General features: G+C 72.6%; 1 protein-coding gene across 1 annotated transcript in view; it reads left to right on the forward strand.

Annotated features, from left to right (window-relative positions):
- LOC115900916 (SCO-spondin-like) overlaps positions 1 to 21,544 on the forward strand; it is a 32,023-nt gene that overhangs the window by 148 nt on the left and 10,331 nt on the right. Inside the window, 43 exon segments of the mRNA XM_030943124.1 lie at positions 572 to 766; positions 834 to 916; positions 2,183 to 2,529; positions 3,036 to 3,138; positions 3,316 to 3,474; positions 3,554 to 3,639; positions 3,726 to 3,842; positions 4,303 to 4,546; positions 4,624 to 4,864; positions 5,216 to 5,354; positions 5,571 to 5,691; positions 5,982 to 6,154; positions 6,858 to 7,079; positions 7,144 to 7,327; positions 7,696 to 7,895; positions 7,897 to 7,943; positions 8,575 to 8,755; positions 8,824 to 8,918; positions 9,004 to 9,260; positions 9,674 to 9,808; positions 10,127 to 10,326; positions 10,797 to 10,924; positions 10,998 to 11,107; positions 11,863 to 12,039; positions 12,162 to 12,255; positions 12,826 to 13,226; positions 13,636 to 13,866; positions 14,330 to 14,980; positions 15,190 to 15,272; positions 15,684 to 15,897; positions 16,219 to 16,371; positions 16,783 to 16,923; positions 16,999 to 17,199; positions 17,359 to 17,509; positions 17,580 to 17,733; positions 17,803 to 17,857; positions 17,956 to 18,034; positions 18,142 to 18,362; positions 18,652 to 18,855; positions 19,426 to 19,605; positions 19,884 to 20,006; positions 20,339 to 20,393; positions 20,920 to 21,048. Coding sequence (XP_030798984.1) covers positions 572 to 766; positions 834 to 916; positions 2,183 to 2,529; positions 3,036 to 3,138; positions 3,316 to 3,474; positions 3,554 to 3,639; positions 3,726 to 3,842; positions 4,303 to 4,546; positions 4,624 to 4,864; positions 5,216 to 5,354; positions 5,571 to 5,691; positions 5,982 to 6,154; positions 6,858 to 7,079; positions 7,144 to 7,327; positions 7,696 to 7,895; positions 7,897 to 7,943; positions 8,575 to 8,755; positions 8,824 to 8,918; positions 9,004 to 9,260; positions 9,674 to 9,808; positions 10,127 to 10,326; positions 10,797 to 10,924; positions 10,998 to 11,107; positions 11,863 to 12,039; positions 12,162 to 12,255; positions 12,826 to 13,226; positions 13,636 to 13,866; positions 14,330 to 14,980; positions 15,190 to 15,272; positions 15,684 to 15,897; positions 16,219 to 16,371; positions 16,783 to 16,923; positions 16,999 to 17,199; positions 17,359 to 17,509; positions 17,580 to 17,733; positions 17,803 to 17,857; positions 17,956 to 18,034; positions 18,142 to 18,362; positions 18,652 to 18,855; positions 19,426 to 19,605; positions 19,884 to 20,006; positions 20,339 to 20,393; positions 20,920 to 21,048 — 7,464 coding nt within the window.

The raw sequence follows: 21,544 nt of genomic DNA on the forward strand, positions 1-21,544 counted from the left end.
GATGGGAATGGGGAATGGGGATGGGAATGGGGAATGGGAATGGGGATGGGAATGGGGAATGGGGATGGGAATGGGGGATGGGGATGGGGAATGGGAATGGGAATGGGGAATGGGGATGGGAATGGGGATGGGAATGGGGGATGGGAATGGGAATGGGAATGGGGATGGGGAAGGGGGTTTGGGAACTGGGAATGGGGAATGAGGACTGGGAACTGGGAATGGGTTTGGGAGCTGGGAAAGAGAACTGGGAATTGGAGGTACAAAATGGAGATCGGGCCCTGGTACTGGGAATGAGGATTGGGAGCTGGGAATGGGTGGCAGGATCAGGGATGGGAGCTGGGGTGGGAGCTGGGTGGGAGCTGGGATGGGAACTGGGATGGGAACTGGGCTGGGAGCTGGGATGGGTGCCAGAAGGCAGGATGGATCCCTGGTGGGTGCCTGCATGGAGGCTGGGAGCTGGGATGTGTGCCCGGGGTGGGGATGGATGGGGAGGGCCACATGGGAGCTGGGCTGGAGCTGGGATTGTGCTGGGTCCCGGCGGATCCCGGGCGCATCCCGTGGCTGCCCGCAGGCGCTGGTGCGAGCGGACGGTGCTGGTGACGGAGCAGGAGGAGGTGGCGCCGCGGCGCGAGGCCGCCGTTCCGTGTCCCAGTTTGTACCAGTACAGCCTGGCCGGGTGGCGGCTGGACCGGGACCGCACGCGCCGGGACCGCGGGAACTCCCCCGGGGACACCGGCACGGAGCCCGCCCTCTGCTACATCTACCGGTGAGCCGGGGGTGGGGGGCACCGGCGGCACCGCGGGACGCTGGGTGACACCGGGCTGTCCCCGCAGCCCGCCGGAGGTGCAGCCGGTGGCCCGGAACCGCACGGAGCGGGGCTGCTGTCCCGGCTGGAGCGGCGCCCGCTGCACCGAGGGTCAGTGAGGGGGGACACGGGGGCGGCACCCGGGGACATCCCTGCTGGGCCATTCCCACCGGGAGCTGGGATGGGCGTCACTCCCGCCGTGTCATTCCCACCGTGTCACTCCCGCCGTGTCACTCCCACCGTGTCACTCCCACCGTGTCACTCCCACCGTGTCACTCCCGCCGTGTCACTCCCACTGTGTCACTCCCACCGTGTCACTCCCACCGTGTCACTCCCACCGTGTCACTCGCACTGTGTCACTCCGCCCGTGTCACTCCCACCGTGTCACTCCCACCGTGTCACTCGCACTGTGTCACTCCGCCCGTGTCACTCCCACCGTGTCACTCCCGCCGTGTTACTCCCACTGTGTCACTCCGCCCGTGTCACTCCCGCCGTGTCACTCCCACTGTGTCACTCCCACCGTGTCACTCCCACCGTGTCACTCCCACTGTGTCACTCCCGCCGTGTCACTCCCACTGTGTCACTCCGCCCGTGTCACTCCCGCCGTGTCATTCCCACCGTGTCACTCCCACCGTGTCATTCCCACCGTGTCATTCCCACCGTGTCACTCCCGCCGTGTCACTCCCACTGTGTCATTCCCACCGTGTCACTCCCGCCGTGTCACTCGCACCGTGTCATTCCCCACGGGGGCTGGGAGCGGGACTGGGTGCCAGGATGGGAGCTAGAATGAGAACTGGGATGGGAACTGGGAGCTGGGAGTGGTGCTGGGAGCTGGGATTGGAACTGGGAGCTGGGATGGGAGCCGGGATGGGAACTGGGAGCCAGGATGGGAACAGGGAGCTGGGAGCTGGAACTGGGAGCTGGGATGGGAACTGGGAGCTGGGATGGGAACTGGGAGCCAGCTCCCAGTCGGAGCTGGGAGCTGGGATGGGAGTTGGGATGAGCGTCATTCCCACCACATCATTCCTGCTGTGACGCCCTCACTGTGCCATTCCCTCTGGGTGCTGGGACGGGCACTGGGGTGCGTGCCACCCGCTGTGCCCCCCGGTGCGTGCCACCCGCTGTGCCCCTCGGTGCGTGCCACCCGCTGTGCCCCTTGGTGCGTGCCACCCGCTGTGCCCCTCGGTGTGTGCCACCCGCTGTGCCCCTCGGTGTGTGCCATCCCCTGTGCCCCTCAGTGTGTGCCATCCCCCGTGCCCCCCAGTGCGTGCCACCCCCTGTGCCCCCCGTGCCCCCCGGTGCGTGCCACCCCCTGTGCCCCTCGGTGCGTGCCACCCCCTGTGCCCCTCGGTGCCACCCGCTGTCCCCGTGCCGCAGGCCCCGGCTCCCTGGGCCGCTGTTTCAGCGCGTGGCAGTGCCAGGACAGCGCCAGCCACAACGGCAGCGCCATGAGCCGCGCCGAGTGCTGCCAGCAGCCCTGGGGACACAGCTGGCGCCGCGGGGACGCCGGGGGGCCCTGCCTGCCCTGCACCCGCCTGCCCCTGGGCGGGGACGGGGGCTCCCCGCGCCACCGCAGCCCCCCGGCCGCCTGCCAGGCCTGGGCCGCGTCGCGCTTCCGCACCTTCGACGGGCGGCACTTCGGGGTCACCGGGAACTGCCGGTACAGCCTGGCCGCCGCCACCGACGGCACCTGGGACGTCACCATCGGCCTGGCACCGCCCCGGGTACCGGGGCACGGGGAGGGGGCACCCAAAGTCACTGCCAGCCTGCAACGGGGCTGGGATGGATGCTGGGGACAGGGATGGGGACAGCGCCTGGGGTGTCACCGTCAGACACACAGACACCGGGAAAGGGGGACAGGATGGGTCACCTGGGTCACTGCTCCTGTTCCCAGAGGGGGAATGGGGCTGGGAGCTGAGATGGGCGATAGGGTGGGAAATGGGGTGGAAAATGGGGTGGGAAATGGGTGGGAACTGGGGTGTGAACTGGCAGCTGGGATGGGAGCTGGAACCGGTTTTGGGGTTGGGATGGCTTTTGGGGCTAGAATGGCTTTTGGGGCTGGGATGGCTTTTGGGGCTGGAATGGCTTTTGGGGCTGGAATGTGTTTTGGGGCTGGGGTGGGGTTTGGGATGGCACACCCATGGGTCCATCCCTGGTGGCCATAGCACACATGAGTGTCCCAATTGTCCCTGGCACACCTGAGTGTCCCAGTGCCACCCCCCTGCCACAGGAGCTGCACATGACCTTTGGGACGGACACGGTGGTGGCCCAGGGACGGAACGTGTCGGTGAATGGGGCAGCAGTGCCAGAGGGACGCCCCTACCTGCACAAAGGTGAGGTCCCCAAGGCCACCAGGCCACCAGGCTGGGGCAGGGTGGGGATGAGCCCCCAGCACCATCAGGAAGCACCAGGACATGGTGATCAACCAGCTGCCACCAACTGGGATCCCTGTCCCATCCTGTCCCATCCTGTCCCCATCCTGCCCCATCCCACCCCATCCCCTTGCACAGGGCTCGGTGTCACCTGGCCGGGTGACTGGGTGGCCGTGGCCAGCAGCCTGGGTGTGCGGGTGGCCTGGGACGGGCACCTGGCAGTGACAGTGACGGTGGAGCCCGAGCTGCGCGGTGGCACCTGGGGGCTCTGTGGCACCTACACCGACGACCCCGCCGGTGAGTTCCACACGCCCAATGCCCCCCCCACCCCGCCTGGGTGACACCCCACGTGTCCCCACCCTGCCTGTGTCCCCAGATGACTTCATGCTCCCCGATGGGGACATCGCCGCCATCGCCGCCACCTTTGGCAACGCCTGGAAGGTGCCGGCGGCCGGCACAGAGGTACGCGGGGGGGGACCAGGGTGACACCCCGTGCCCGTCTGGGGGTCCCCGGGGGTCGCCCCCGCGCTGAGGGACCCCCGGCTCAGCCCCCGTGCAGGGACGTGCCCGAGGGCGGCCCCAGGTGCGGCGCAGGGGAGGTGGCGGCGGCGGTGGCCACGTGCGGGCGGCTGCTGGCCCAGCCCTTCCGGCAGTGCCACGGCGAGGTCAGCGGCACCGGGGGGGCTGGGGGGGTCCCGGGGGGTCCGGGGGGCGCTGAGGGGCTCTGGAGTGTCCTGGGGGATCCATGAGGTCCCGGGAAGTACCGAGAGGCTCCCGGGAGTTCCGAGGGATCCCAGAGCTGTTCTGGGATGTCCTGGGGACTCCCAGGGGCCTCTGGGGGGTTTGGGAGAGTCCCAGGGGATTCCAGAGAGTCCTGGGGAGTCTGGGAACTTCCTGTGGGGTTCTGCAAGATCCCAGGGGGTCAACGGGGTCAGGAGTCCTGGGGTGTCCTGGGGGTTCCAGGAGGTCCTGGAAGGTCTGGGAAATTCCAGGGGTTCATCCCGAGAGAGGTCCTGGGATGTCCTGGGGTCTTCTGGGCTGTTCTGGGCTGTTCTGGGGTCTTCTGGGGTCTTCTAGGGGGTCTTTGAGGATTCTCACTGCTGCTCCCCTCCCCCCCCTCCCCAGGTGGACCCCAGCGGGTTCTATGCAGCGTGTGTGGCACTGCTGTGCGGGGACGGGGACCCCCTGCCACCCCCCGGTCCCATGTCACCCCCCGGTGCCCTGCCACCCCCCGATCCCATGTCACCCCCCGGTCCCCTGTCACCCCCCGGTCCCCCGCCCCCCGCCGCCTGTGCCACGTTCGCCGCCTACGCCCGGGAGTGCTCCCGCCGCCAGCTCGATGTCCCCTGGCGCCATCCCGGCTTCTGCGGTAGGAACGGGGGGTGTCCCCTCGCCGCCCCCTCCCCGCCGTGCCGCCGGTGCCACCGCGGTGTCGCCTGTCCGCAGAGCGCCGCTGCGAGGCGGGGCAGCGCTTCTCGGACTGCGTGTCGCTGTGCCCGCTCGCCTGTGTCACCGCGGGCGGCGCCGAGCCGGGCTCCTGCCAGCGCCACTGCCACGGCGGCTGCGAGTGCGGCCCGGGGCTGGCCCGGGACGGGCCGCGCTGTGTCCCCCCGGCCGCCTGCCCCTGCCACCACCGGCGACAGCGCTACGAGCCCGGCCAGAGCATCCGCCAGCGCTGCAACCGCTGGTGGGTGGCACCGCGGTGACAGCGGTGGCTCCGGGCTGGGGGGCACCCGCTGGGGGCGACCTCGCTGGCGGGCAGCCCCAGGGTCCCCTTTGGCGTGTGCTCCATCCTGGTGTGCTCCACGGTGTCCCCTCACGCCGGGGTCCCTGTAGAGTGTCCCCTTTATCCCAGATTCCCTGTGATGTCCCCTACTGTTCTCTGCCACATGTCCCCCATCCTGGGGTCGCTCCAGGTGTCTCCCCCATCCTGGAGTGCCCCGCGGTGTCCCCGCATTACCCTGGGGTCCCCCGCAGTGTTCCCCCCTCACCTCAGCTCCCCCCTGCCCCCGCTGAGCGGTGTCCCCGGTGTCCCCAGCACGTGCGAGGGTGGCCGCTGGCGCTGTGAGCAGCAGCGGTGCCCGGCCGAGTGCGCGGTGCTGGGGGGACGTCACTTTGTCACCTTCGACCGCCGCCGCTTCTCCCTGCCGGCCACCTGCGCACACACCCTGGTGGAGGTGAGGGGACACGGGGGACATCGGGGGTGGCCGAGCGGGGACGGGGCCGAGCTCTGCTGGTGGCCATGGCGTGCTGGTGACGGGGAGGTGGCCGCGGTGGCCGTGCGGGTGATGGGGAGGTGGCCGCGGTGGCCGTGGGGGTGATGGGGAGGTGGCCGTGGTGGTGGCCGCGGTGGCAGGGCTCTGCCGGGGGTGTCACCGTGTCTCTGCCCCCAGGACTTCGTGGCGGGGCGGCTGCTGATCACAGCCGAGCACGAGCCGTGTGACAGCCACCTGGGCTGTCCCCGCAGCCTCACTGTCACCACCAGCCGCACCACGGCGCGGCTCCACGGCACAGGTGATGCACCTGGACAGGACAGGGACCCGGACCGGGACTGGGATCATCCCCACACCCTGGTGGTGTTGTGGCAGCCGTCCCAGTGCCTGTCCCCAATGTCCCTGTGACAGGGAGTCTCATCTCTGTGCCCACCCCCCTGTCCCCACGGCGGTGGGTGACATCCCAGTGCCCGTCCCCAAGTCTCCGTGGCAGCGGGAGCCACTCCGGTCCCTGTCCCTGATGTTCCCATGCTGCCCATCACTGGTCCCACCCCGGTGGCCGCCCCATGGTGCCACTGCTGTCGCCCTCAGGGGAAGTGACAGTGGCCGGGCGGGAGGTGACGCTGCCCTTCTCCGGTGCCGAGCTGAGCATCCGCCGCGCGTCCTCGGCCTTCCTGCACCTGCAGCTGCCCGACGCGCACCTGCTCTGGGGCCTGGGGACCCCCGACATCTTCATCACCCTCCAGCCCGCCATGGCTGGCACGGTGAGTGCGACCGCTGGGATGGGGCTCTGCTGGGATCTGCTCCGGGATGGAGCCGCTGGGATGGGGCTGTGCCGGGCTGTGACCTGCTCCGGGATGGAGCCGCTGGGATGGGGCTGTGCTCTGCTCCGGGATGGAGCCGCTGGGATGAAGCCGTGCCGGGCTCTGCCCTGCTCCGGGATGGAGCCGCTGGGATGGGGCTGTGCTGGAATCTGCTCCGGGCTGGAGCCGCTGGGATGGGGCTGTGCCGGGCTCTGCCCTGCTCCGGGATGGAGCCGCTGGGATGGGGCTGTGCCGGGCTCTGCCCTGCTCCGGGATGGAGCCGCTGGGATGGGGCTGTGCCGGGCTCTGCCCTGCTCCGGGATGGAGCCGCTGGGATGGGGCTGTGCTGGAATCTGCTCCGGGATGGAGCCGCTGGGATGGGGCTGTGCTCTGCTCCGGGATGGAGCCGCTGGGATGGGGCTGTGCCGGGCTGTGACCTGCTCCGGGCTGGAGCCGCTGGGATGGGGCTGTGCTGGAATCTGCTCCGGGCTGGAGCCGCTGGGATGGGGCTGTGCCGGGCTCTGCCCTGCTCCGGGATGGAGCCGCTGGGATGGGGCTGTGCTCTGCTCCGGGCTGGAGCCGCTGGGATGGGGCTGTGCCGGGCTCTGCTCCGGGCTGGAGCCGCTGGGATGGGGCTGTGCCGAGCACTGCCTGCTCCCAGCAGGTGCGGGGGCTCTGCGGGACCTTCAACGGGGACCAGCGCGACGAGTTCACGACGCCGGAGGGGGACGTGGAGCCGGGAGTCGCCGCCTTCGCCAACGCCTTCCGGGCGGCCGGAGCGTGCCCGGCGCTGGGCCCCGGCATTCCCGACCCCTGCGACGCCTTCCCCGGGAGCCGGGAGCGCGCCGAGGCCGCCTGCGCCGTGCTCTTGGGGCCGGCCTTCCAGGTGAGCCCCGGCACGGGGGGAGCGGGGACAGCGACACGGTGTGACAATGTCCCCTCCGGCACAGCCGTGTCACCGCGCCGTGGACCCGGAGCCGTTCCTGGAGCTGTGCCGCTGGGACGTGTGCTCCTGCCGGGAACGGGAGCGGGAGCGGGAGCGGGAGCGGTGCCTGTGCCCTGCGCTGGGCGCCTACGGCCGGGAATGCGCCCGGGAGGGAACCGAGCTGCAGTGGAGAAACCGGAGCCTCTGCGGTGGGATGGGATCCACGGGATAATGGGATAATGGGATGGGATCAATGGGATGGGATGGGATGGGATAACGGGATGGGATAATGAGATGGGATGGGATGGGATGGGATAACGGGATGGGATAATGAGATGGGATGGGAGGGGATGGGATGGGAATGGGGATGGGGATGGGGATGGGATGGGATGGGATGGGATGGGATGGGATGGGATGGGATGGGATGGGATGGGATGGGATGGGGCTGTGGATAGGATGGGATTGGTTTGGTATCGCGATGGGGAATGGGAATGGGACGGGAGGGGATGGGGACAGGAGGGGATGGGGATGGGATGAGGTGACATCTGCCCCCCCGGTGACCCCCCTGCCCCCCCAGACGAGCCGTGTCCCGGGGGGCAGCAGTACCGGGACTGCGGGGGTCCCTGCGGCCGCTCCTGCTCGGAGCCCCCCGGAGCCAGTGACTGTCCCCCTCCGGACACCCTCTGTGTCCCCGGCTGTCGCTGTCCCCCGGGGCTGCTGCTGGCCCAGGGCGGGCAGTGTGTGCCCCCTGCCGCCTGCCCGTGTCCCCGCGGCGCCCCGCCTGTACCCGCCCGGAGCCCGCATCCGCCGCGGCTGCCAGGCCTGGTGCGTGCCGCGGGAATTTGGGGGTCGCGGGGAGGTTCGGGGGGCAGGAGGGTCACCCACAGGACGAGGGTCCCCAAGCAGAATGTGGCGGTGACGGTGACACGTGATGAAAACCCCTCCAGCCCGGTGTGACACCCCGCGGGACGGGGGGGCTTTTGTCCCGTGTCCCACCGTGGGGACAGCGACGGGGCTGTGGCACAACGGGGGTGCGGGGGGGACCTGGTTAGGGACCCTCAGTGGGATGTGGGGTCCTGGGGGATGGGGGTGCAGGGCGCCGGTGGGATTTGGGCGCTGGGAGATGAGAATGGGGGTGCAGGGACCCCCATTGTTGTGGGGGTATGAGGGGTGGGGATGGGGACATGGGGACCGGGCCATGGGGGTCTCAGCAGAATGTGGGGGCTGCGGCTTGGGGGACCCCAGTGAGGGGGCTCAGAGGGTTGGAGGGAGCTGGAGATTGGGGTGGGGACCCCGGGGTGGGTTCGGTGGGATTTGGGGGCTCAGATGGTTGGAGGGAGCTGGAGATGGAGGCGGGTCCCCAGTGGGGGGTTCGGTGGGATTTGGGTCTGGAGCTTGGGGCGGGGGGCCCCCGCCGAGGGGTCTCAGACGGACGGGGTCCCTCCCGCCCCCGCAGTGTGTGCGCGGGGGGGTCGTGGCGCTGCGCCCCCGCCCCGTGTCCCCCCGGCCCGCGCTGTCCCCCGGGGCTGCTGCACGCGCCCGGCTCCTGCCTGCGCCGCTGCGACCCCGCCGAGCCCGCCGGCTCCTGCGGCGGCCCCGCCGACGGCTGCGTGTGTCCCCCCGGCACCCTGTTCCTGGTGGGTGACCCCCCGCGGGATGGGGCTGTGGGACCCCCCGAGCCCCCCTCACCGCGCTCTGGTGGCAGGGCGGGCGCTGCGTGTCGCCGGACGAGTGTCCCTGTCACCACGGCGGGCAGCCGTACCCGCCCAACGCCACCATCGCCCGCGACTGCAACACCTGGTGGGACCCCCGCGCCCCCCCAGAGCCCCGGACACAGCCTCGGGCCCCGCCAGCCCCCGCGGTGGCACCGAGCCTGTCCCCGCAGCGTGTGCCGGGGCCAGCGGTGGCACTGCGGGCGCCAGGAGTGCGCGGGGACCTGCGTGGCCACGGGGGACCCGCACTATGTCACCTTCGATGGCCGCGCCTTCACCTTCGCGGGGGACTGCGAGTACCTGCTGGCCCGCGAGGCCACCGGGCTCTTCGCTGTCACCGCCGAGAATGTCCCCTGCGGGGCCAGCGGCGTCACCTGCACCAAGTCCGTGGTGGTGGCCATGGGCAACACCGTGGTGCACATGCTGCGGGGTGAGGGGACACGGGGACACGGGGGACACCGTGGTGCACATGCTGCGGGGTGAGGGGACACGGGGACACGGGGGACACGGGGGACACGGGGGACACCGGGGACACCGGGGACATGGAGAGGACACGGAGGGACCTGTGGGTGTCACCCACGATGACATCCTGGCTCGGTCGTGGTACGGTGGGGGCTGCAGGGGACGGGGACCCGAGGGGACGCGGGGGATGCACGGGAGGTCACGGTGGGGCATGGGGGGACACGGAGGGACACGGGGAAGTGTCGGGGTGACCACAGTGACACCCCAGCCCCGTCGCGGCACGGTGGGGTTTGGGGGGGGGAGCGTGAGGGGACACGGGGGGACACTTTGGGGGACACGGGGGGGGACACGTGGGGGTGACCCTCGGTTCCATCCCGGCAGGACGAGAGGTGACAGTGAACGGGGTGGCCGTGAGACCCCCCAAGGTGTTCGGGGGCTCGGGGCTGGCGCTGCAGCGCGCGGGGCTCTTCCTGCTGCTCCTGACGCGCCTGGGGCTGGCCGTGCTCTGGGACGGAGGTGAGACCCGGGGGGACACGGGGGACACGGGGGGACACGGGGGTCCCTGACGGGTCCCTGGGGGTGGCCGCGCTGTGGAACAGAGGTCAGACCCCGGGGGGACACGGGTGGGGTCCCCAGTGCTGGGGGGCTGCGGGGGATCCTTGACGCGGGTGGTGCCAAGGCGGTGCCACCACGGCGGGGTCACCACGCGGGGTCCCTGGTGCCGCACGGGCTCCGCGGTGCTGGCGGCTCCACGGCAGGGTCCCGCGGCGGTGCCGTGGGTCCGGGGCGGTGCCGGGCCCCGATGGTGCCCCGTGGCAGCCGCGGTGCCCGCAGGCACCCGCGTGTACGTGCGCGTGTCCCCGCGGCTGCGCGGCCGCCTGGCCGGGCTCTGCGGCAACTTCGACGGCGACGCCGAGAACGACTTCGGGAGCCGGGACGGGGCCCTCGAGGCCACCGCCGACATCTTCGGGGACTCCTGGCGCCTCAGCCCGCTCTGCCCCGAGGCCGACGGCCACCGCCCGCACCCCTGCGAGGTACCCGGACATGGGGGACATGGGGGGACAGCGGTGACACAGAGAGACGTGGGGGATTGACAGGGGTACACGGGAACTCGATGGGGACACCAGGGGACACGGGGAGACACAGGGGGACACGGGGAGCTCTGTCAGGGGGACACTGGAGGACACAAGAGCTGGCAGGGGGACACTGGGGATAGACAGGGTGACACGGATGCTGGCAGGGGGACACGGTGAGCACTGGCAGGGGGACACTGGGGGTTACAAAAGGACACGGGGCTGGGATGGCCCCGGTCAGTGAAGGAGTCAAATCCGGGATGGGAGGAGGATGAGGCGGTGCCTTAGTCTGGGCTGAAATCCCCTGGAATTCCCATCCCCGGCACTCCGGGTGTGCCGACCCCTGCCTGAACCGGGACAAAGGGGGGACACGGAGCCAGCGGGGCCCCAGCTGGGGACACACGGGGGTGTGACAGGGGTGTACCCTCCAGGAGAGCCCCCAGCGCTCGGCCTGGGCACAGGCTCGCTGCGGGGTCCTGCGGCACCAGCTCTTCGCCCCCTGCCACGAGCTGGTGCCCCCCCAGCGCTTCTACGAGTGGTGCCTGTTCGACGCCTGCGGGTGAGTTTGGGGGGCTCGGGGGCTCCCCAGGCCCCGGGGGGTCCCTGGCCCTGTCCCACGGCGCGTGCCCCAGGTGTGACAGCGGCGGGGACTGCGAGTGCCTGTGCACGGCCCTGGCCGCCTACGCCGAGGAGTGCGGCCGGCGGGGGAGAGCCCTGCGCTGGCGGAGCCAGGGGCTGTGCCGTGAGTGCGGGGGCACCGGGGGGACCGGGGGGTGTGCGGCATGGGGGATACTGGGGGTGCAGGGGGGCACGGAGGTACCGGGAGCGACATGGGGTACCGGGGGTACGGGGGGTCTGGGGGTTCCCGGGGGTCCAGGGGGCACGGGGGGCCGGGAGACACGGGGGGGTCCCATCCTGCCCCGGCGCTGGCGGAGCCGGGGCTGTGCCGAGTCTGGGGGCGCTCAGGAGAGCACAGGAGGGCCCGGGGGAGCCCGAGGACACGGGGAGGTCCGGGCTGAGCCCGCGGTGGGATGTGCCGGGGTGGGGGCCGGGCAATGGGTCTGGGGGTGCAGGAGCCCCCCATGGGGCTATGGGGCAGGGTGGGCTGTGGGGTGAGGGTGTGCAGGAGCCCCCCATGGGGCTATGGGGCAGGGTGGGCTGTGGGGTGAGGGTGTGCAGGAGCCCCCCATGGGGTTATGGGGCAGGGTGGGCTGTGGGGTGAGGGTGTGCAGGAGCCCCCCAGGGGGCTATGGGGCAGGGTGGGCTGTGGGGTGAGGGTGTGCAGGAGCCCCCCATGGGGCTATGGGGCAGGGTGGGCTGTGGGGTGAGGGTGTGCAGGAGCCCCCCATGGGGTTATGGGGCAGGGTGGGCTGTGGGGTGAGGGTGTGCAGGAGCACCCCCATGGGGTTATGGAGCGGGAGGAAGGGTCCGGGCTGTGCCCCCCAAGGGGCTGTGGGACTGAGGGGGGGTCCCAGGCTGTGGAGTGGGGGGTCCCAGCCCCTCTGCCCCCCCCCATCTCCGCAACCCTGCAGTGCGAGGGGGGGCAGGAGTACAGCCCCTGCGGGCCCCCCTGCCCCCCCACCTGCCGCGACCTCGGCCGGGAGCCCCCCGAGCTCTGCGGGGCCCTGGGCTGCCTCGAGGGCTGCTTCTGCCCCCCCGGGCGGGTCCTGCACGGTGAGGGGGGCACAGCGCGGGGGGGGCTGGGAGGGGACGGAAGGGGTTTGGGGGTCTGGGGGTGGCACTGGGGGTGGCTGGGGGTGGCTGGGGGTCGCGGTGCCACCCCTGTGCCCCCCCAGACGGGCTGTGCGTGGAGCCCCCCGCCTGCCCCTGCTTCTGGGACGGCTTCGCCTTCCCGGCCGGGGCCAGCGTGACCCAGGGCTGCAGCAACTGGTGAGGCGCTGGGGCGTACTGGGGGCCGCTGGGGCATACTGGGGGATACTGGGGGATACTGGGAGCCCGGGAACGGCGTGCTGGGGGCCCGGGACAGCGGGGTGTGGGACAGCAGGACACCAGGCACCGGGATAGCAGCATATGGGGACACCAGGACACCGGGACATCAGAATGTGGGGACACTGGGACAGCAGGACACTGGGACAGCAGGATGTGGAGACACAGAGACACCGGGGAAATGGGATTTTGGGATCCTGGGTTCCCAGGACATCGGGACAGCAGGACACGGAGACACTGGCATTTAGGACACCAGGACACTGGGACACCGGGACACGAGGACATGGGGACACAGCGACACTGGGGAAATGGGATTTTGGGGTATGGGGATCCCAGGACATTGGGACACCAGGGCACGGAGACACTGGCATTTGGGGCACCGGGACACCAGAACCACGGGGACACCAGGACACTGACACTGGGACAGGGGACACCGGAACGCCAGGGCACGGGGGGGACACTGGGACACGGACCGCCGGCCCCCTGTGAGTGCCGTCCGTGTCCCGCCCGCAGCACGTGCGTGGCGGGGCGCTGGCAGTGCCCGCCGAGCCCGGCCCCGTGCCCCGCCGCCCCGGGCTGTGCCCCGTGGGAGTTCCGCTGCCGGGCCGGGGGGCTCTGCGTGCCCGGCGCGTGGCTCTGCGACAACGAGGACGACTGCGGGGACGGCTCGGACGAGCTGTGCGACCCCCCCTGCGCCCCCCAGCAGCCCCGCTGCCCCGGCGGGCGCTGCCTGCCCTGGGGGGCGCGCTGCGACGGCGTCACGCACTGTCCCGACGGCTGGGACGAGGCCGGCTGTCCCCCCCGGGCCTGCGCGCCCCCCGAGTTCGCCTGTGCCGGGGGGCGCTGCCTCCCCCCCGCGCGGCTCTGCGACGGGCGCCTCGACTGTCCCCCCGGGGACGACTCGGACGAGGCGGGTGAGTGAGTACGGGGGTCCTGGGAGTGGGGAGGGGCTGCAGGGAGTTTGGGGGTCCTGGGGAAAGAGAGAGTGCTGCAGGCCTTGAGGTCTGTGTGGGGTCCCTGAGCCCCCTAATCCTGGGGGTCTGTGCCCCACATTGAGGGTCCCTGAGCCCCTCTAACCCGGGGGTCTTTACCCCACACTGAGGGTCCCTGAGCCACCAAACCCTCCGTGTCTGTGCCCCACATTGAGGGTCCCTGAGCCCCCCAACCCTGGGGGTCTGTGCCCCCCCCCCCCGCGGCACCTGGAGGTCCCGGGGGTGGCGCTGCTCGGGACCCCTCCCGGAGCAGAGATTCTTCTGTGCCCCGCGGGGTGCCCGTGCCCCAGGTGGGGGTGCCCGTGCCCACCCGCGGGTCCCGTCCCCGCAGGCTGCGCCCCCCGGTGCGGCCCGGGGCAGTTCCGGTGCGGGGGGGGCCGCTGTGTCCCCTACCCCCACCGCTGCGACGGCCGCGACGACTGCGGGGACGGCAGCGACGAGAGCGGCTGCGCCTGCCCCGAGGGGCACCTGCCGTGCCCCGGGGGGGGCTGCCAGCCCCCCGCCGCCATCTGCGACGGCCGCCGCCACTGCCTCGACGGCGCCGACGAGGCCAACTGCCCCGGTGAGGGGTGCGGGGGGGACACCCGCAATGGGAACCGCAGCTGGGACCCCCCGGCCCCTCTGCCCTGGGACCACCCCACTGGGGACCCCCATCTGGGACTCTTCACCCTCTCTGGGACCCCTCCTAGGGACCAACCCAGGACCCCTCTGCCCTGGGGCTACCCCACGGGGATTCCAAACTGGGACCCTCCACCCTGGGAACCCTACCTGGGACCTCCCGACCCCTCTGCCCTGGGGCCACCCCCCCGAGAACCCCCCCGGGGACCGCCCCCATCCGCCCCGCGAGGCTCCCGACCCAGGGGCTGCCCCCCCCGGGGACGCCCTACCCGGCATCGCCCCCTTTGGGGACCCCTCCCCGTGACCTCCTCACCCGGGAGCCCCTCTGGGACCCCCTCCCACCCTGGGACCCCCCTTTGGCCCCGCTCCCCACGGCGGCGGTGTCACCGCTGTCCCCGTGTCCCCAGCGCGGGCCACCTGCGCCCCCGGCACCGTCCCCTGCCCCGACGGCTCCTGCGTGGCGGAGGTCGCCGTGTGCGACGGCGCTCGCGACTGTCGCGACGGCTGGGACGAGAGCCCGGCGGGGTGCGCGGTGGCGCTGCCCCCCGCGCCGCTGTCACCTGTCACCGCTGTCACCGCCCCTGTCACCGCTGTCACCACCGACACTGCCATCGCGGTCACCAGCGCCATCGGCACTGTCGCCAGCACTGTCACTGTCAGTGACACTGACGCTGTCGCCGACGCCTCCCCCGACACCGCTACTGTCACCGCTACTGTCACCGCCGCTGTCACCGCCGCTGTCACCAACACTGTCACTGTCGCCGCCGCTGTGCCCGGCCCCGCCACCGCCTCGGCAGCGCCCTGCCCGCCCCGGTCCCTGCGCTGCGACAGCGGCGGGTGCGTCCCGCGGGGGTGGCGCTGCGATGGCGACAGCGACTGTCCCGACGGCAGCGACGAGGGAGGCTGCGACCCCCCGTGCGCCCCCGGCCACCTGCCCTGCGACCCCCGCTGCGCCCCCGGCCGCGGCCCCTGCGGCCCCGCCTGTGTCCCCCCTCGCCGCCTCTGCGACGGCGTCCCCGACTGTCGCGACAGCGCCGATGAGAGCCCCCGGCTGTGCGGTGAGACCCCGGGGGCCGACTCTGCGGGGGGAGGTCTGGGAGTGCCCCCCGTGTCCCTGCTGGGGACCCCGGGGCTGAGGGGGCAGAACTCCGGGGTCCCGTGGCGTGGGGGAGAACTCGGCAGGGAGGGGATCCCACCGGAGAGGGGCACACCCCCGGGACCCCCCTGAGTCCCCTGGGGACCCCTCAGAGCCCTCGTGCCCCCCCAGAGCCCCCCGGCCCCGGGAGCAGCCCGCGGGGTCCCTGCGCAGAGTTCGACTGCGGGGACGGGGAGTGTGTCACCTTCCAGCAGGTAACGGGGACACGGGCACCGCCACCCGCCGGGCCACCGCGGGTCCTGCCGGGGCTGCCGTGGAGCCACCTGTCCCCTCCTGCTGTCACCCCGTGCCCCAGCGCGTCCCCGACCCCTTTCCAGGGACACCCCGGTGCCCTCTGCCCCCTCCCGGTGTCACCCCCGTGTCCCCTCCATCATTCCCGCAGTGTCCCCGAATCCTCCCAGCGCCACCCCCGCTGTCCCCCGGCCCCTTCCGACCCCTCCCTCTGGTGTCCCTGACTCCCCTCACCCCCTCCCGGTGTCACCCCGGTGTCCCCGCGTCCCTGACCCCCTTCCAGCGCCACTTCAGCGTCGCCCAGCTCCCTCCGGGTGTCACCCCGGTGTCCCCCCACGTCCCCAGTGTCCCCTCCCGCCGCGGTGTCCCCGCAGGTGTGTGACGGGCTGCGGGACTGCGCCTCGGCTGGGGACGAGCGGGGCTGCGGCCTCTGGGGGCCCTGGGGGCCCTGGGGGTCCTGCAGCCGCCCCTGCGGGCCCGGGGGGCAGCGCCGCGCCCGGGGGTGTCACCAGCGCCAGCCGGGGCTGCTGCGGGGCTGCCGGGGACCCCGCGAGCAGGAGAGACCCTGCTTCCACCGGGCCTGCCCGGGTGAGCGGGGCACCCCGGAGGGTGTGGGGGCACCCCGGGACACCCCGGAGAGTTTGGGAGGACCCTGGGGCACCCCGGGGGGTTTGGGGGTGCCGGAGGTTTTGGGGGGACCCCGGGGACAGCGCGGGCAGCCCTGACACGAGTGCCCAGGGAAGTGAGGGGGGCCTGGGGGGACCCCAAGGCAGTTGGGGCTCTCACGGGGCACCTGAGGGATTTGGGGGTCCCCACGGTTCAGGCTGCCCGGGTGGGGGGTTTTGGGAACCTCACAGTCCCAGAGGGATTTGGGGGTTCCGAGGCCCCCTTAACCCGCCCCCCCCGCAGTGGACGGCGCGTGGGGCCCGTGGGGGCCCTGGTCCGAGTGCCCGGGGGGCTGCGGGGGGGTCCGGCTGCGCAGCAGGGGGTGCCAGCCCCCCCAGAACGGCGGCCGCGCCTGCGAGGAGCTGCGCGGGGGGAGCCCCGGAGCGCTGGAGATGGGTGGGTGCGGGAGGGGGGGTACAGGGGGCTCGGGGGGGTCTGGGGTGTGGGGTCCCAGGGGAGGGGGGAAGCCTTGGGGCTCGGGGCTCTGGGGGTCTGGGGGTGTCGGGTCCGGTGGGACGGGGGAAGCCTTGGGGCGGGGAGCTCCAGGGGGGCTCTGGGGACAGGGCCCAGTGCGGTGTGGGGTCTCGGGGTGTTCCGTGGGACAGATGAGCCCCGCAGAGTGGGGGGCACTCAGTGCGTGCGGGGTCTCCCCAGGGTGAGGGGCTCTGTGGGGCGGGTGGGCCCTGCTGGGACAGGGGCCACGGCCGGGTCCCGCTGGGGTGGGGGCTCCACAGAGCGGGGGGGGGGGTTCTGGGGGTCAGGGGGGCTGGTGGGGCAGGTGGTCTCCGTGCCTGACCCTGCCCCCAGCCCCCTGTGCCCCGGGGGGCTGCCCCAACGCCTCGGAGTGCGCGGAGGGGCTGCGCCCCCTGCCCTGCGCCCCCTGCCCCGCCTCCTGCGCCGACCTGGCGGCCGCCGTCCCCTGCCCGCGACCCCCGCCCTGCCGCCCAGGTGAGGGGGACGCGGGGGGCTATGGGGGGCTCCTCGATGTGAGGGGCACCCCTGATACCCCCGGCTCTCCCGCAGGGTGCTGGTGCCCGGCGGGGCAGGTGCTGGAGGCGCCCGAGGGCGGCGCGGGGCCCGCGGGGTGCGTGCGGCCGCGGCAGTGCCCGTGCCGGGCCGGGGGGCGCCGCTACCCCCCGGGCGCGCCGGTGCCGCTCGGCTGTCGCCTGTGCACCTGCCTCGAGGGACAGCTGCGACACTGCCGCCCCCACCCCGGCTGCTCAGGTGGGTCCTGGCGCCACGGGGTCTCCGGTACCCACTGTCCCCCGGTGCCACCGGCGGGACCCTCCGGTGCCCGGGTGTCCCGGTGACGCGGTGTCCGGGTGTCCCGGTGACCCGGTGTCCGGGTGTCCCGGTGTCACGGTGACCCGGTGTCCCCCACAGTGGACTGCGGCTGGTCCTCGTGGTCGCCGTGGGGGCCGTGCGCGGGCGGCTGCGGGAGCGCCGGTGTGCAGTGGTCCTTCCGCAGCCCCTCGAACCCGGCCCGGCGCGGGGCCGGCCGCCACTGCCGCGGCATCTACCGCAAGGCGCGACGGTCAGCGGGGCCCGGGGCGGGGGCGGGGGGCCCGGGGGGTCCCGCGGGTTCGTGACGGTGCCACCCGCAGGTGCCGCACGGCGCCGTGCCCGCGGTGCCGGGAGCGCGGCCGCTGGCGCGTCCCCGGCGAGCGCTGGCGGGGGGAGCCGTGCCAGCTGTGCCAGTGCCTGCCAGCCGGGGCTGTCCGCTGTGTCCCCTACTGTCCCCTGCGCGGCTGCCCCCAGGTGAGGAGGGGGCGCGGGGGCGGGCCCGGCCGCGGGTGGCGGTGGCGGTGACGCTGTCGCTGTCCCCAGGGCCAGGCGCTGCGGGAAGGAGACGGCGGCTCCTGCTGCACCTGCGGCCCCGCGGGTGAGTGCGGGCTCCCGGGGCTCCCGGGGCTCCCGGGGCAGGTGGAGGTGACCCCCATCCCCCGGTGCCCGTCACCGCCGTGTCTGTCCCCGCTGCAGGTGACAATGCCACGGCCACCCCGCCCGGCACGCCGACAGCGCTGTCCCCAGGTGGTGCCGAGGCCCCCGGCAGCCCCGGGTACGAGGGCCACGGTGGAGCACGGGAATTTGGGGGTCCCCAAAGCGGGGGGGGGGGCACTGGGGGCGACCCCCGCTGCCCCCGCTCCCTCACCGTGCCCCCTCCAGCCCCACGGCCCGGCCCGAGGGGCCCAGAGGCGTCGAGACCCCCCCGGAGTCCCCCAGCGCGGCCGGGGGCACCCCCAGAACCGCGACCCCGCCCGAGGACACCCCGAGCCCCCCCGAGGGCACCCCCAGAACCGCGACCCCGCCCGAGGACACCCCGAGCCCCCCCGAGCCGGAGCTGCCCTCGCTGGCTCCCATGGGGGTCCCCGCCGCGCCCCCCCCAGGTGAGGGGACCCCGGGAGCTGGGGGGGAAAGGCCCCCCCAGAACGGCCCCCCGGGACTGGCGAGTCCCGGTGGAAGGGGGGGGGCCCAAACAGCCCCCCAGGGCCGGGGGTTCCGGGGGGGCAGTGCCCGGTCAGGGGGGGGCTGCGGGGTCCGAGCTTGGGGGGGGGCGCTGCAGGGTGGGCCCCCCAAACACGGGGGGAGGTGCAGGGTGGGCCCCCTAAACACGGGGGGGCCGCAGAGTGGGCCCCCCCAACCCGGGGGTCACCCTGCCCCCCCCGTGTCCCCCAGGCTGCGCCCCCCCGCCCTGGGGGGGGTGGGGGTCCTGCAGCCGCTCCTGCGGGGTGGGGGTCGCTCTGCGGCGCAGGAGGGAGACCCTGCCCGGGGGGGGCTGCGACCACCGCCCCGACACCGGCACCGGCACCGGCACCGGCACCGGAACTGACACCGACACCGGCACCGACACCCGCGTGTGCTTCCTGCGAGCCTGCCCAGGTACCCCGAAACCCTGCCAGCCTGCCCGGTACCCCCAAACCCGCTCCCCGCTCGGGCTGCGACCCCCGGCGGGGCGGGGACCCCCGGTAAGGGCGGGACCTTCAGGAGGGCTGGGACCCTCTTATGGGGCGGGACCCCCTTATGGGTGGGATCCCCTTATGGGGTGGGACCCCCTTATGGGGTGGGACCCCCTTATGGGGTGGGATCCCCTTATGGGTGGGATCCCCTTATGGGGTGGGACCCTCTTATGGGGCGGGACCCCCTTATGGGTGGGATCCCCTTATGGGTGGGACCCCCTTAGGGGTGGGACCCCCGGGCTCTGGGCTCTGCGGGGGTGGGACCGATCCCCCTTTCCGGTCTGGGCCCCCCCGAGTCTGGGACGCCCCCAGTGAGTGGGACCCCCATCCCCGGCCGAGGGGATCCCCGGGGGGGTCTCGGGGCCTGCAGTCCCCAGGTGCGGGGGGCTCGCTGCCCCCTCGGGGGGGTCCCAAGGGGGGCACTGTGGGTCAGGGGGCGGCTCTGGGGCGGGTTGGGGGCGCTGACCCCCCTGACCGCCCCGTGCCCCCCCAGTCGCGGGCGGGTGGGCGCCCTGGGGCTCCTGGAGTTCCTGCGACGCCCCGTGCGGGGGGGGGCAGCAGATTCGCCGCCGCAGCTGCAGCGACCCCCCCCCAAAAAACGGGGGGCGGCCGTGCGAGGGAGGGGCGCTGCAGAGCCGGCCCTGCAACCTGCGGCCCTGCGAGGACCCCCCAGGTACGGGGGGCACGGGGGGCTGGGGACGCCCCTCCAACCCCAACCATGTGCCCCGTCCCGAAACGCCACCACTGCCCCTCCCTAAATCCCCCCCCGGACCCCCCGAGCCCCCAACCCCCCGTGCTCACCCCAAGCCCCCTAAAATCTCCTAAGTCCCCCCAACCCCTCCATCCCTGACTGCTCCAATGCTCCCCCATCCCTGCCCCCCCAAATCTCCCCCAGCCCCCCAAACCTCCCCGAGTCTCCCTTTCCCCGCTGACCCCCCCTGTCTCCCCCAGCCTGCCCCCCCCAGGCGCTGCTGGTGCCCCCGGGGGGGTGCGAGGATCTGGGGGTCCCCCCCTGCCCCCCCAGCTGCGCGGACCTGAGTGGGAACAGCTCGTGCCCAGGGGGCTGCCAGGAAGGTCGGTGGGTCTGGGGGACACGGGGGGGCGTGGGAGGGTCCCGGGAGGGGCTGGGGGGCGGCCTGGGTAGGGCTGGGGGGGCACGGGGGCATCTGGGGGATTTGGGGCATTTGGGGCATTTGGGGCATTTGGGGGATGTGGGGGGACCTGGGAACTTGGAAGGGCATGGACGGGACTTGAGGGGGCTTGGGAAGACTTGGGGGACTGGGAGGGGATTTACGGCGGGTTTGGGAGCCTGGGGGGGCACGGAGCAGTCTGGGGGGCTGGGGGGATTGGGGGGGCGTTGTGAGGGGCACAGGGGCTGAAGCCCCCCTGAACGCCCCCACCCCCAGGCTGCCGGTGCCGGCCCGGGCTGGTGCTGCAGGGCAGCGGCTGCATCGAGCCCAGGTACCCCGAAAGCCCTGTGTACCCCGATCCCCCATAACCCAGACACCTCTGTACCCCAAATCCCACCCGTACCTGGCACCTGCTGCACCCCAAACCCATCTGTACCCAAATCCCACCCTGCTACACCCCAAACCCATCTGTACCCAAATCCCACCCGTACCTGAACCCCACTACACCCCAAACCCATCTGCACCCCAAAACCCACCCTTACCTGAACCTGCTACACCCCAAATCCATCTGCACCCCAAATCCCACCCTGCTACACCCCAAACCCATCTGCACCCCAAATCCCACCTGTACCTGAACCCTGCTACACCCCAAACCCATCTGCACCCCAAAACCCACCCGTACCTGAACCCCGCTACACCCCAAACCCATCTGCACCCCAAATCCCACCCCGCTACACCCCAAACCCATCTGCACCCCAAACCCTGGTGCTGGACACCCCCAGAAAATGGGGCCCCTGAACACTGGGGGGCTCCCAGGGGCTCCCCAGGCTTTGGAGTGCCCCTCCTTTTCCCTGCAGTGCCTGCGGGGTCCCTGCGGGGGTGATGGGGGTCCCCGGGAATCGGGGCCCCCCTGAATCCTGCGGGTGGTCGCGCTGGACCCCCTGGACCCGCTGTGACTGCGGCACCGGGACCCGGCAGCGCTTCAGGTGAGGGGCAGCCCCATAGCGGGGGGGTCCTGCCCCATAGCGGGGGGGGTCCTGACCCATAACGGGGGTCCTGACCCATAGCGGGGGGGTCCTGCCCCATAGCGGGGGGGTCCTGACCCATAACGGGGGTCCTGACCCATAGCGGGGGGGTCCTGCCCCATAGCGGGGGGTCCTGACCCATAGAGGGGGGGTCTGACCGGTAACGGGGGGGTCCTGACCCATAGAGGGGGGGTCTGACCGGTAACGGGGGGGTCTGACCCATAACGGGTGGTTCTGACCCATAGCGGGGGGGTCTGACTGGTAACGGGGGGGTCTGACCCATAACGGGTGGTTCTGACCCATAGCGGGGGGGGTCTGACTGGTAACGGGGGTCCTGACCCATAACGGGGGGGTCTGACCCATAACGGGGTTCCTGACCCATAATGGGGGGTCCTGACCCATAACGGGGGGTCTGACCCATAACGGGGGGTCCTGACCCATAACGGGGGGTCCTGAC

Source organism: Camarhynchus parvulus, chromosome 2 (assembly GCF_901933205.1).
Source record: "Camarhynchus parvulus chromosome 2, STF_HiC, whole genome shotgun sequence".
Taxonomy (NCBI): Eukaryota; Metazoa; Chordata; class Aves; order Passeriformes; family Thraupidae; genus Camarhynchus; species Camarhynchus parvulus.